Source organism: Myxine glutinosa, chromosome 6 (assembly GCF_964187855.1).
Source record: "Myxine glutinosa chromosome 6, kmMyxGlut1.1, whole genome shotgun sequence".
Classification (NCBI taxonomy): domain Eukaryota; kingdom Metazoa; phylum Chordata; class Myxini; order Myxiniformes; family Myxinidae; genus Myxine; species Myxine glutinosa.
In genome coordinates this window covers 45,288,075-45,303,243 of record NC_136266.1, presented here as the reverse complement: position 1 = coordinate 45,303,243, position 15,169 = coordinate 45,288,075, and the positions used below count along the sequence as shown (strand labels likewise).

At 41.1% G+C, this 15,169-nt stretch overlaps 2 protein-coding genes across 3 annotated transcripts; one reads left to right on the top strand and one right to left on the bottom strand.

Moving 5' to 3' along the window:
• Window positions 1-2,197: 2,197 nt before the first annotated feature.
• Window positions 2,198-8,378, bottom strand: LOC144892585 (uncharacterized). Of its 2 annotated transcripts, none has more exons than XM_078779803.1 (2): window positions 8,249-8,378; window positions 2,198-4,548 (listed from the first exon to the last, which is right to left on the bottom strand). In XM_078779803.1, exon 2 carries the CDS (start codon window positions 3,391-3,393, stop codon window positions 2,377-2,379), a length of 1,017 nt encoding a protein of 338 aa, XP_078635929.1. In that variant the 5' UTR covers window positions 3,394-4,548; window positions 8,249-8,378; the 3' UTR covers window positions 2,198-2,376. The 2 variants fall into 2 exon arrangements, with proteins under 2 accessions (XP_078635929.1, XP_078635928.1); XM_078779802.1 differs by having other exon boundaries at window positions 8,027-8,362.
• Window positions 8,071-14,622, top strand: LOC137429729 (scavenger receptor class B member 1-like). The gene is made up of 8 exons (XM_068119928.2): window positions 8,071-8,128; window positions 8,358-8,587; window positions 8,981-9,093; window positions 10,063-10,136; window positions 10,246-10,297; window positions 10,409-10,552; window positions 10,664-10,704; window positions 13,439-14,622. Exons 2-8 carry the CDS (start codon window positions 8,368-8,370, stop codon window positions 13,518-13,520), a joined length of 726 nt encoding a protein of 241 aa, XP_067976029.2. The 5' UTR covers window positions 8,071-8,128; window positions 8,358-8,367; the 3' UTR covers window positions 13,521-14,622.
• The last annotated feature ends 547 nt before the right edge of the window (window positions 14,623-15,169 follow it).

Genomic DNA, 15,169 nt, shown 5'->3' with positions numbered 1-15,169 from the left:
ATACATATATACATTATACATACATGTATACATACATACATACATACATGTATACATACATACATATGGATATGTATACATGTATACATATGTATACATACATACATGTATACATGTATGTATACATATACATATGTATATGTATACATACATACATATACATGCATACATACATACATGTATACATGTATACATACATTATACATACATACATGTATACATTATACATATATGTATATATACATATATACATTATACATACATATATGTATATATATATACATATATGTATATATATATATATACATATACAGTATACATATATACATATATACATATATATATACATATATACATATATACATATATACATATATATACATATATACATATATACATATATACATACATATATACATATATACATATAGTATACATATACATATAGTATATATACATATACATATAGTATACATATACAATATACAATATATACATATACAATATAATATATATACAATATACAATATATATACAATATAATATATATACAATATAATATAATATAGATACAATATACAATATACAATATAATATATATATATACAATATACAGTATATACAATATAATTATACAATGTATATACATTAATATATAATGTCCATTATACAATGTCCATTATACAATATAGAATATAGTCCATTATACAATATATAATGTGTGTGTGTGTGTCACCGTCCAATATAAAAATTCACGTCCACTCATCCACTTCCACTAGGCCTAGCTAGCGCACACGTTCGCCTATTCAGTTCTTGCGCTAACTAAAATGGCGGCGTGAGCGCGCGAGCGGGGCCACCGCTGTGTGTGTGTCGTGAACGGGCATAGTTCTTCTACGTCAATTTGAGTTCTGTGATCGTATCTTGTGCATTAATGATCTGAACTATTATGGATCCCGCCCTCTAACGGAACTTCCTGGTGAATACATGCTGGGCTTAACGCAGACACTTTGTGCGAAAGACGGTTAATTCTCGCAGCGGTTGTGCACTGGGCAAGTGCAATTTACGTGTAAAAATCTTGCATTTCATACTTTTAATGGTACAAATTTGAGTAGGGAATATGACGATATTCGTGTGTGTAAGCATACGTTCGTCGACAAAAGTTTTGAAGTCTTGGTTCGCGAGATCAGTTGTAGATGAGAAGCGAACGTTGAACGATCTCTTCGCTAAATTTGCCAGTGGAGAATTTGACGATGGAGATGACATTGGTGATGGATACCAAACAACGAATGTAAGTTTGGGTCGTGATATAGCGTAAATATTTAAGCCATATCAAGACATACATTTTCTAGTGTAGTACTTGTTTTTAAATACTTGGTGCTTAAAAAATCCATATGTAGCTGTAACGCTATATTTGGATGGCCTAGTCCTAGTTGTAGTTACATGCTTGTACAAATATTATGCCTTGTTCTGAAAGTTTGGTATTCATAGTTTGACATACATATTTATAACAGTGGCTTTTGTAAGTTTGAAGAAGAGAGAACTGAGAAGGAAAGAAAATCACAATTTCATTTTTTGCATAAGTAAAGCAGTGCATGGTTAGAATGTTTAAAATGGTTCTCACTTTATGGATGACATGTACAAGATTGACATAAGTCTCACTGGGATTTCTTACTTTAATATTTATGGAACAGACCATAAGATAGACCAAGTCCTATAGTCATTAGTTTCATGATGTGGGGGGAGGCAAACTGTTGATTAAACATATATTATTTAGTCCCACTTCTGGTTTTGCAAGAGGGAAGGATCAGCCTGCCAATGAAACTACAGTAGTTGTTTTTTAGGATTTCATCAATCTTTTGGTCTGTTCTCTGAGTCGTCCCCAATATGAACAATTCTTGTACTATTAGTGTATTATTGTGTATTTATATTAAACAAGGACACATACCAAATTTAAACATTGTCATTGTTTCTTTTTTGTTTTATTCAAATATAGATTGTCCGGTGTAACACATGACATGTTCCATTGATTGATTGATTCTATTCATATGCCATTTCAGTTAAAACATATATTTATTTGCTAATTTGGAAATGAAATTGCAGACCTTTCGGTAACAATCAACACTGGCATGTTTCACATTACATTGGACAAACTATAGTCTTTATGTCAGCCACAGTGGTCATTCAATTCATGGCAGCCATTACATCTCCTTTTCCCACAAAAAAAGAAAAGTAATAAAGTAAAAACAGCAAACCCTTGTAATACCATTACATGTCTGCACTGTCATTAGATCATTACAACACCACACCAGTAACCCAGAGCAGTTAACACGAGATAACCAAAGTGTATAAATGCAAACATCAGATAAGCAAAGTGTTTTATAGATCAAGACGGCATGGCCCTTTCACAGCTTGGCCAGACCTCGTATAGACAGTTGTCAGGTTCTGTGACGGAGGCAACCTGTGACTAAAACTGGCAGAACACTGGAGAGATTGATGAACCATCTCTGCCCTGGTAGCACGAGTGACGTCACAGTCATGATTCACAGGTTCATTACCAGACCTTGCAGATGGTTCGCTGTTCCCACTCATTGTGGCTTCAGAACTCTTGTTTTGGCTCGAAGATCGATGGGGCACCGCATCACATGCCGGTAGATCCTGAATGTGAATTCGGTCGCGTCGGAGTGTTTGACCATTTGGTGATGCGAGCAAATATGACCGTGGCTCTTCACACATGGAGAGAACCGTGGCCGGCTCCCAACAATGGGTGTTGTGGTTCTGAACGCGAACTCGCTGTCCAGGGTATAGGCCCGACATTTCGTGTGTCCGAGCATGCCAATCGTGGTGGAGCTTTTGTAAGTAGCGGTGCCTCTCCAGCTCCTCACGGATGAGGTTGTCATCGTCGTGGACGTTGGTGATTCTGGTTGGTACCAGCGATTTCATTTTTCTGCCCAATAGCAGTTGAGCAGGACTTGCCAAGCTGTAGCTCACCGGGGTAGACCGCCAAGCTAGCAGTGCCAGATGAAAATCGTTTCCCGCAATTTTTGATTTACGGAGGATGGATTTCACTGTCTCGACCTGGCGCTCAATGAATCCATTAGATTTTGGGTATGTTGGGGATGAAGTGACGTGGTCAAAATTCCATTTCCCAGCAAATAAACGAAATTCTGCGCTGGACAAATGAAGACCATTATCACTCATAAACGTATCAGGAATTCCGAATTCAGAAAAAAATCTGTCCCAAGGTCGCAATAATCGTGTGACTGGGAGCAGACTCGGGCAGTTTGCGAACAAGAGGAAATTTGGAATAATAATCTGTGATGACAAGCCACTGGGCTGCATCAAAATAGAACAGATCACATCAGACTTTGCTCCATGGTCTGAGCGGAATGTCATGTTGCTGTAGTGGTTCAGGCAGCTGAGATTTCCGGTGTCGTTGGCAGGTCGGACAGCATTCCACTAGCCGATCAATGTCCTTGTTAACGTTATACCAGTACACAGTATCCTTCGCCAGCAGTTTAGTTTTCTCATGTCCTTATAAAAGGTCTTTGTCCGAGGTCACCGAGTTCGATCGGTGCAGCCGATTGGTGCAGCTGATCGGTGCAGATGTGCAGCGCAGCTGTGCAACGATCAGTGCAGCCGTTTGTGTGGCGCCAGGGAAAATAACGTTATGTGGGGGCCCAAACCTGAAAATGCTGGAGCCTAAGTTGAAATTGCAAAAACAATATGACCTATTTTACTCCAGGAGATCCCAGAATTACCCACCCAAAATATCGTTGCGATCGGTTCAGCCGTTTTTGCGGTACCTTCAAACGGACGGATAGACAGACAGACGGACAGACATTTGGTGAATTATAATAAGATGATCATGAATGCCCCCCAAGCGTAAACGTGAATCACATCGAACCAGCACATCTACCTTTAATGTTGCCTTACTTTCATCCAGGTCGTTGAGGAGATCGGCATGCCACCCATACGCCACCGTGAAGAGCGTATAAAGCGACCAATGAACGCCTTCATGGTGTGGGCGAAATTGCACCGAAGCAAAATGGCGAACGTGATGCCAAACCTGAGTAATGTGGAGGTGAGCAAAGCCCTGGGGGTGGCATGGCGTTCCCTCCCAGAACAACAGCAACGTCCCTTCTACGAGGAGGCTAACAGGCTGTATAGAGAACACCACAACAAGTATCCCGGTACGTTCGAGGTCAATATTCCTCTCTTCGGGTAAAAACAACCGAAAGAATGAATAACAAACTTTCCATTAACAACTTTATTTTTGGATTAATTCATAATGTAAAAGTTGTTTTGTGGTTTAAGCCCTTGCCAGACTGGTGTTGGCCGGTTAGGGTGCTGGACTGGGATGGTAGGGTCTTGAGTTTGAATCCCGGTCAGCTGTTGAAATAACACCAGGCGGGTTGATTCAGCCTTCCTTCCGAGGTTGATCCGAAGTTGATCCTTCCGAGGTCGGCAAAATAAGTGCCAGCTTACTGGTAACAGGGGCACTGCATCAGCGCCCCCAGAATATGATGCAGCCAATTAAGCATCCACAAGCTGCACATGAATAAACAAACAACAAAGACATCACATAGCGCACGATACTTCCAAAATTCACCCAAACCCCCCAAAAGAAGGTTTCTTTGGAGACATCAAATTGTCCATTTCACTAAGATTAAAATTGACGATCTTAATCATAGCTCGAGTCAATCGGATGAAAATTGATGATTTTTATGATGAAAATTGATGATTTTAGAGGTTTGATCTTGAGTTGACCTTTTGACCTCAAAAATAGTTTGTTTCCCTATTTCGTGACTCAATGTGCAAATGCTGTTCAATGTTAAAGTCAATCAGATGAAAATTGATGATTTTCCAGATGAACATTGATGATTTTCGAGGTTTGACCTTGAGTTGACCGTTTGACCTCAAAAATAGTTTGTTTCCCTATTTAATGACTCAATGTGCAAATGCTGTTCAATTTTAAAGTCAATCAGAACGAAATTGATGATTTTCCACATGAACATTGATGATTTTAGAGGTTTGGCCTCCAGTTGACCTTTGACCTCAAAATCAATAGGCTTCTCAGTTGTGACTACCTCTTCAACTTGGTAAAGTTTAATGATGATCGGTTTTTCTGTGACCTTGACAAATTGGCAAGTGACAAACAGACACACAGGCAGAATAACAAAGTCGACCGACCAATAGCCTTTGATTCTGCAAGTAATAAGCTCTTGCTTTTATTTCCATAAATATGGCCAAAAATATGTTATTTCAGCAGAGAAATGTCCTTTAATGTAAGGGAAAGTGTTTTCATTTTCAGGATGGGTGTACACTCCGAAACGGAAACCACTCAAGGTACCTGTGGCTCCGACTCAGCCCCCTCTCTGGCGGGTTGCTCACCAACCTTTAAAGACCCCGCAACAGCAGCCATTCAAGTAAGTAAATGTGAAAACTCATTTCGCGCAATTCACATGGATAAGATTATTGAGACCAACGATTGACTAAAAGCTCATCAATCTGTCTTTCTACTTTGTTTTTTTTTCAGCTCAACATACCCGTTTAGTTCCTGCCTTTGGGGCGAAACATACCGACGGCTTGAGGAATTTTTCAAACAACTCCCCCATAAAGTTCAACCTTTGATTGAACATTGCAACAAAACAGGGTGGCCAACAGAGTCTGTCCAGATTCTCCCATCACCTCACGAGGCTGCTGAACCGGGCTGCGGAACCTTGTCCAATATCTCTCGTCACCTTATCCGGTTGCCTAACCTGCGTCAAGATTCATTCTGAGCTCACCTTAACCAGTCAGCTGGGCTGAATCTAGTTTCTGACATCGACTCAACATTCAATCTTAGCTCACCTTAACCAGTCAGCTGGGCTGAATGTAGTTTCTGACAACGACTCAACATTCAATCTTAGCTCACCTTAACCAGTCAGCTGGGCTGAATCTAGTTTCTGACATCGACTCAACATTCATTCTTAGCTCACCTTAACCAGTCAGCTGGGCTGAATCTAGTTTCTGACATCGACTCAACATTCAATCTTAGCTCACCTTAACCAGTCAGCTGGGCTGAATCTAGTTTCTGATATCGACTCAACATTCATTCTTAGCTCACCTTAACCAGTCAGCTGGGCTGAATGTAGTTTCTGACAACGACTCAACATTCAATCTTAGCTCACCTTAACCAGTCAGCTGGGCTGAATCTAGTTTCTGACATCGACTCAACATTCATTCTTAGCTCACCTTAACCAGTCAGCTGGGCTGAATCTAGTTTCTGACATCGACTCAACATTCAATCTTAGCTCACCTTAACCAGTCAGCTGGGCTGAATCTAGTTTCTGATATCGACTCAACATTCATTCTTAGCTCACCTTAACCAGTCAGCTGGGCTGAATCTAGTTTCTGACAACGACTCAACATTCAATCTTAGCTCACCTTAACCAGTCAGCTGGGCTGAATCTAGTTTCTGACATCGACTCAACATTCATTCTTAGCTCACCTTAACCAGTCAGCTGGGCTGAATCTAGTTTCTGATATCGACTCAACATTCATTCTTAGCTCACCTTAACCAGTCAGCTGGGCTGAATCTAGTTTCTGATATCAACTCAACATTCAATCTTAGCTCACCTTAACCAGACAGCTGAGCTGAATCTAGTTTCTGACATCGACTCAACATTCAATCTTAGCTCACCTTAACCAGTCAGCTGGGCTGAATCTAGTTTCTGATATCGACTCAACATTCAATCTTAGCTCACCTTAACCAGTCAGCTGAGCTGAATCTAGTTTCTGACATTGACTCAACAGTCATTCTTAGCTCACCTTAACCAGTCAGCTGGGCTGAATCTAGTTTCTGATATCAACTCAACATTCAATCTTAGCTCACCTTAACCAGTCAGCTGGGCTGAATCTAGTTTCTGATATCAACTCAACATTCATTCTTAACTCACCTTAACCAGTCAGCTGGGCTGAATCTAGTTTCTGACATCGACTCAACATTCAATCTTAGCTCACCTTAACCAGTCAGCTGAGCTGAATCTAGTTTCTGACATCGACTTAACATTCATTCTTAGCTCACCTTAACCAGTCAGCTGGGCTGAATCTAGTTTCTGACATCGACTCAACATTCAATCTTAGCTCACCTTAACCAGTCAGCTGGGCTGAATCTAGTTTCTGACATCAACTCAACATTCAATCTTAGCTCACCTTAACCAGTCAGCTGGGCTGAATCTAGTTTCTGACATCGACTCAACATTCATTCTTAGCTCACCTTAACCAGTCAGCTGGGCTGAATCTAGTTTCTGACATCGACTCAACATTCAATCTTAGCTCACCTTAACCAGTCAGCTGGGCTGAATCTAGTTTCTGATATCAACTCAACATTCATTCTTAGCTCACCTTAACCAGTCAGCTGGGCTGAATCTAGTTTCTGATATCAACTCAACATTCAATCTTAGCTCACCTTAACCAGTCAGCTGGGCTGAATCTAGTTTCTGACATCGACTCAACATTCAATCTTAGCTCACCTTAACCAGTCAGCTGGGCTGAATCTAGTTTCTGACATCGACTCAACATTCAATCTTAGCTCACCTTAACCAGTCAGCTGGGCTGAATCTAGTTTCTGACATCGACTCAACATTCAATCTTAGCTCACCTTAACCAGTCAGCTGGGCTGAATCTAGTTTCTGACATCGACTCAACATTCAATCTTAGCTCACCTTAACCAGTCAGCTGAGCTGAATCTAGTTTATGACATCGACTCAACATTCAATCTTAGCTCACCTTAACCAGTCAGCTGGGCTGAATCTAGTTTCTGACATCGACTCAACATTCAATCTTAGCTCACCTTAACCAGTCAGCTGGGCTGAATCTAGTTTCTGACATCGACTCAACATTCAATCTTAGCTCACCTTAACCAGTCAGCTGGGCTGAATCTAGTTTCTGACATCGACTCAACATTCAATCTTAGCTCACCTTAACCAGTCAGCTGGGCTGAATCTAGTTTCTGATATCGACTCAACATTCAATCTTAGCTCACCTTAACCAGTAAGCTGGGCTGAATCTAGTTTCTGATTTAGTTGTGGCCTCCATTTCTGCCTGCTCATCGTCCGCTTGCCTTCTTCAATCCAGATGCCTGCAGGTAGTTTTTGTCAGGTGTCATACCACTTTCATACTCGCTCTAAATCAGTGTTATCTAGACTGTAGAAACTGCAGTGTACCATGCTTTTGCTCAGTTAAATTTGTTATCGTGGTACAGTACCTCGTTTAACTGCTGTCACCATCCATTGGATCTTTCATGTTCTGAAGCTTTTTTTGTTGTTTTGCTCACAATGACAGTCCCTTTATCAATCTTCCCGTTTCACTCCAAGATCTCTCTGGATGGATTTTGTTGGCGAGAATGTGACCGATGGAATAACGGTCTACAAGTATCGGTTTGCGCCGTCCCTCTTTACATCACCGCCTCCTGATTCGTTCTACCCTCCATCTCAGCACGACCCTCTACCCACGGAAGCTTCACCCTCGCCGTCGCCTTCCACGGATGAAGCTTACTGTCCCTGTTTGAAGTCTGGAACGATCAGCCTCAGCAAGTGTCGAAAAGGTCAGCAAAAGAGCTCGTCATTGGACGTGACGCACAGAATGCTGGGTTTGCTTAACTTTAACAAATGGGAAAACAAAGCATCATTCTAGGAAGTCCAAACGCAAACATGTTGCAAGATGCTCTGGGTGCTGCCAAAACGTCGCTTTTCTTCCCATTTTGTGAAGTAAACGATTTGGTAAACCAGCTGCATTCCAAATGACAGCTTTTCTAAAGTTTGTGGTATTTTATTCCTTGATATGTTCCTAAAAATATTGATATGTTCACATATTATTTTAATTGTATCATTAGAGTAGGCCATTGTAGGATGATGCTATGTTTACTTATTGTAATATCTTGCTTTTTTTTTTTTAAATTAAAACTTCTAAAACAAAACCCTTTTTATTTATTGTACAGGTGTGCCAATCTACCTCTCCCAGCCTCACTTTCTGGATGGTGACCCCAGCTTGCAGCTGTCGGGCCTTGCTCCTGACCGTGCCCAACATGGCACTGAAGTATTAATCCACCCGGTAACTGCCTTAACATGCTTATTACTACTATTTGATAACTTTGCTCTTAAACTATTGACCATCGTCAATCTTGTAATTTGGAATTGGGTTTTTTGGGTTTTCTACTGAGGATTATATGAGGCTCACGTATTTTGCAATCAAGATTATTGAAAAAGTAAGTGACTATTAATGACAGCATGACACAAATCTACAAATAAAATTAATTTGGGTCAATTATGTTATTATTTTGTATGCAGCCTATGGCTGCTGGTTGCATCATTTCTGGGAGCACAGCTGTGCCCCTGATGCAGTGCCCCCTGTTCCCAGTAAGCTGGTACTCATTTTGCCGACCTCGGAAGGATGACGAGCTGAGTCAACCCACCTGGTGTTGTTTAACGGCATGACGGGCTAAAACTAAAGACCCTATGATCTTAAGCCAGCCACCGTAACGGTTAAGCCAACACCAGGCTATTAATTTAGGTGATGGAGATCCAATCCTGGACTGAGATGAGAGATAACGGACCATCTACATATCACATGTGCAGGAGAGATTGAGAATGAGAAGGAATGAAAAAAAAAGATTTTACTTTGTCAAGAAAAGTTATTAGTGGTTCAATGTTTGGCCACTTATGTATTGTGTACAACTACATGGATGATGCGCTTGTTGTAAAATTAAAGGATGTTTACGAAGCCACGATGTTGCAAATGGAATCTCGTGTTAGACATGAGTCAAAATCCAATTCCTTGAGGCCTGACTGTGGTTTATAGTTTCATAGTGAGTCTGAAATAACTGTGCTGATAGTCAGAAGTAGTTCAAAGTGTTATTGCAATTTGCCTTGCATACTTTTTAAAGTTTCATACTTTTTGTGTCGAAGACACATTAATTGAGTTAATAACGATATATGGTTTGAACCTGGCTCAGAACTTGTATCGAATTGACCATCGTTGCAAAAACCATTTACTGAGATATTGGTGCTTATTCCTTTTCAGCTTACAGGAGTTCCCCTCAGCGTGAACATGAAGTTTCAAGTGAATCTTCTGATCGAGTCCATGTCAGACTTTCCGTAAGTAATGTCCAAATTGCATTCATTGGCCATCTTGGTTTTTATTATTATTATTTTTTTCCTGTGGCTCAGCTAACCACTATAATTCCTCTTCTGCTGTCTTCCACAGAGTAACGAAAAAGTTCTCCAAAGTTTTGCTGCCGTTGTTATGGTTCTCGGAGGTATGAACGGAAGCTAGATTGGAAAAGGTCTTCGTTATTTTGCGTTTTCTATTTGGCCATATGATGTAATCGAGCTTCCGTCTCACCATCCGTATCTGCCCCCCTTCAAAGGGAGGCGACGTGACGGGAGGTTTTCGTGACAGAATCTACACCAACCTTGTCTTGATGCCTCACGTCGTATCATTGGCCGCCTGGGTAGCTCTGGGCCTCGGTGTGGTTCTGTGCCTCATTGCTGCAGCTCTTGCTGCCCGAAAGGTGAGGAGCTTCAGTGGTCAGTTTAGACTTCACTAATCAATAGGGTGTTCATGGTAGTGGTGATAAGTAGAAATTGAGAGTGTTTGAATGTTGCATTCATGTATTTTTCAGAGAAAAAATGGAAAAGATCACAGAAAGATTGCTCTTCAAAGGTGAGCTTGAACTTTCATGAATGAGAAATAGATATTTATACCGGGTACCTAACATGTTGTGCCATGTTGGCTCGCATGTGCTGAACAACACTATAGCACATAATTTTATGAAATTACAATAATTTGCATAAACCATACTTCAGTGGGATGGAGGGGTAGAGGGTTTTATCTACAAAAAATGTTGAGCGGTGTCGGAGCGGAACATGATTGAAGAGCAAAATGCATGCATCAAATTTTGATTCAATCATCACACATTGCTCTGCTGTGTCTTAGTCACTCAATGAATATGAATGAATGAATGAATGATCGTTTTAAGGCCATTTTTCCCCGCTAAAGCGGGGGTTAGCCTTGCGGGCCCCATGACAATCATGGTTCCCTGTTTGAGGCAATGTTTTTATGGCCGGATGCCCTTCCTGACGCCAACCCTTGGTCACGCTCTTACGATGTGCAGGGATACGGTGTACCTATTCTAAATTGGGGTACACACCGTGATCATTCATCCCAGCAAGCCGGTACTCAATTTGCCGACCTCGGAAGGATGACAGGCTGAGTCAACCCACCTGGTGTTATTTCAATGGCACGATGGGCTTGATCTCGGGACCCTAAGATCTCAAGCCAGCCACGTTAACCGTTAAGCCAACACCAGGCTAGTTATTGTGGTTGTTGTTGCACCATCCTTTATACAGAACGTCCAATGAACTGCCGCACTAGTTTCATGGCTTGGGTTACAATCCTGGATGGGTCGCCACTCTGCCGCAGGCATGATGCACTCCGAATATACAGACTTGGCATTTAATATGGAATTTTTTTTTTCTTGACTTGGGTTTACTTTCTGAACTCAGTATATCAATCTGGTGAGTTTCTTTTACCCTTCGTTGATGTCTTTGTTGAAGGAACCATGTCACTGATTGTCTTTCGCAGCAAGAAGTCAATAACAGGATTATATCACAGGTGGCGTGACAAAATGTAAGGACAGGTACATTTGACGATTGGCTTCACAATCAGGTATATAAGTGTTGTTGCGTTCTGTATTAGTGGAAAACAACTGCTGCATGTCTACAAAAGTTATTGCCGCTTCCTCTGGAGATGGTCCGTCAACTTGACAATGCTGTTTGTCATGGAATGGTGGCTTTACGAAATTCTGGTATGAAACAGCGTGCTATTGCTCAGCAGTATGGCATCACTCGAGGTCAGGTGTCAAAGATCCTGAAACGAAATGCTCAGAGGGGTGTCCCTACTCCAATACCGAGGCCAGGACGTCCACGCAGAACCACAAGGAGAGATGATCGGCAGCTGCACCGGTTGGTCTGCAATGGCCGTACCAAGTCAGCTAATCGGCTTAGGGCTGAGTGGCAGCAACTGACAAATGTGCCTATATCCAGAAGGCTAGTCAACCAACGACTGGTTCAAGCAAGCTATCGTGCCAGGCGTCCCCTGAGAAAGCCACGCCTGACCAGACAACACAGCCAGCGCCGATTGCAGTGGGCCAGAGAGCACCGTCAATGGCAGCCAGGACACTGGAATCACGTGACCTTCAGTGACGTCTAGATTTCTGGTCTATCGTCAAGATGGCCACGTCCGAGTGCGCAGACAAGTGCATGAAGCCCACAACGAAGATTGTATAGTGCCAAGAGTCCAAGCTGGAGGTGGTGGGCTGACTGTTTGGGCTGCTTTTCATGCAGGGGGCAAAACTGACCTGGTTGTTCTGAATGGAAACCTGAACCAGTTCAAGTACAGGGTAATTCTGGAAGAAACATTGCTTCCATTTGCTCGTGCAGCCTTTCGAGGAAACTTTGTCTTCCAAGATGACAATGCATGGCCTCATCGTGCTCGCATGATCCAACACTTTCTTGCTGACCGTGGTGTAGAGCATATGGAGTGGCCTGCCATGTCCCCGGATATGAATCCGATAGAGAACTTGTGGGCAGAATTAACGCGTCGAATCGACAACTTGGACCAGCAGCCGACCTCTGTGCGTGAATTGCAGCAGACTATTGTCACTGCATGGCAAGCGATTCCTGTCCAAACCTTGGCAAATCTCGTGAACAGCATGCCTCGACCTGTGTGTGCTCTCCTGAATGCTCGTGGGGGTTACACGAAGTACTGAACTGTAATTTTACTGTCCGTAATCCCAGTCATAATTTAGCTTTTGTTTTTGTTGAAATTTTTTATGGCTAATGTGCAAAATAAAGAGGTACTTCTGGAAAACGTACAGAAATTTAATACAGTACTGTCCGTGAATTGAGTTCGATATCGGTTTACATCACTTTCAAGGATCAATTTATTTGCTTCGAAATGTCAAATGTGGTTTTTGTTTCTTTTAAAGGTCACATTAACAAAATCTAGAATAATTTCAACATAATTCCAATGAACTTTTGGTTCCAAGTCATCTTGAAAAGCAAGTTCACCCCCAAAAAAAATATTCCATATTAAATGCCAAGTCTGTATACGTATGAATATTTTTAATAATCAATTTGTTGTAAATGCGAAGTACGAATGTCATCAGTAACATAAATTATTACTTTGTCGAACTGTTGGGGGTGCAAAATTAAAGTCCCTAAGGTGTTTCTATTAGTCTGCCTGTGTATGCATACAAACGCGAGCACATATACTGACCGAAAAAAAGAAAGAAAAAAAAATGTATATAAATAAATACCCTCATCCCTTCGGGAACAGACTAGGTGTGTTTTGTCATTCCAGTCATCGTCATTGTCTCATTACTTGTTGTTTCCAGCAATGGGAAGGATTCAGAAGCGGAGATACCAATGAAGCCGAAACTACGCATAGAGGATGAAACGAGGCACCAAAGTCTCTGAACAAGCCACCTATCTTGAGAATATCTCTCAATGGTCCATCTACATTTATTTATGCCCCTCCTCCTTTACGAGAACTGTTTGGGGTTTTTTTTGTGGGTGTGGGAGGAGGAGGTGGAATTGCCTGCACCTCTTTTTCACCGCATTCAAGCTGCTTCCATGTTAAAGCATTGCCGAAGTATTAACATGAATTATTTTGGTTATCACGTTCAAGAACACTGAAGTTTTCATTTGTACAGATCATATCCTGTAAACAAAATGCAGTAACTGTTTATCATTGGGCAGCTGGTGGAATTCAGCCATATTGCTTGTATTACATCATGTTTTTGGTGTTTTGGGAACAATCTGGAATATTTTTTTTTTATATATATATTTCTGGAGGGGCAGAGCTTTATGCAAACAGCTGTAATTTGTAAAGGTAATGTGAATAATTTTGTCTGTTCATCGAACTTTGTGTGATGTTTTTCATGTAAAGATATTCTGGGAGAGCCATACTTGAAACAACTTTGTATAGAATGGATGCCTTTGTTATGAGTTGTGGCACAGAGGTGTGTTGTGGTTTTGAAACGGTTTTGTGCAAATCTTTTGATTACTAAGACGACCTTAAGATATAAAATGAACAAAAAGAAAAAACTTTTTTTTTTATACCGCCAGTGAATTTTGGGAATTTGAGGCTATCTATTTACGTATGCAAAATTGTAGATTTCGATTTCCTCCCCCCCCTTACCCTAATTACCTTATTTTCCTTTTCTCCATTTTATTCCCCTATAATTTACCCCTCCCACCCCAACCTTGGTGCTTATGTTATATATAGGTGGCCTCATGAAAGTATTACAGTATATCCCAAACGAAGCATTTTCTCGCTGGTGCATCTTGTGCGTTGGTGGGGAAAGTTGGCACAAAGTTCAAATATCTCAAATTACTTTATCAGGTAGTTTGGTGTCGGATTACTTGGTGACCGATTCATGGTGCAATCCTTGGGATGTTGAGTGATCTGGTCTCTTTTTGGTAGTTCTCGCTGTTTATTGGCCTTTGCTTTCTCGGCTGTACAAAAGTGCAATTTTGTAAATTGAAAATAAAGGAATTTTTAATTTTGAACATAAAATGTTTCACTGTGTGATTTTAAAGATTTTACACGTACAGTATTTATACACTTTTCTACATGCCAGCAAGAGGCTTTAAAGTGATCACGGTGAGTGAAATCACTGATCTGATGAAAAGGTTTTCATTTTTATTTTTTTCGATAATTACCTCTGCCACCAAAGGTGGATGGAAGTTGTGTTTTCACCCCTTTTTGTATGTCTTGTCTGTCTGAACAGGATATCTCAAATAGTTGTGGACGGATTGACTAAATTTGGTGGACAGTTTGGTATGTGAACTGGACGAAATGATTAGATTTAGGTGAACATCTGGATCTGAGAATGTAAGCGATTCTACACCATTGAGGGCAAAAAACGATATCAAGTTGTGAACAGATTCGGATGAAACTTTGGACGTTGTGGACGGATGAAACTTTTGACAGGTTGGGTGAGTGACAAGGACATGCGGATTAGATTTTGGTTCGGGTCATATCTGGATTCCAACCTTATCGATGGGATACAAAACGTCAACTTTTCAGCATGGCGGAGGTGAGGTGCAGTATGCTCTACCGA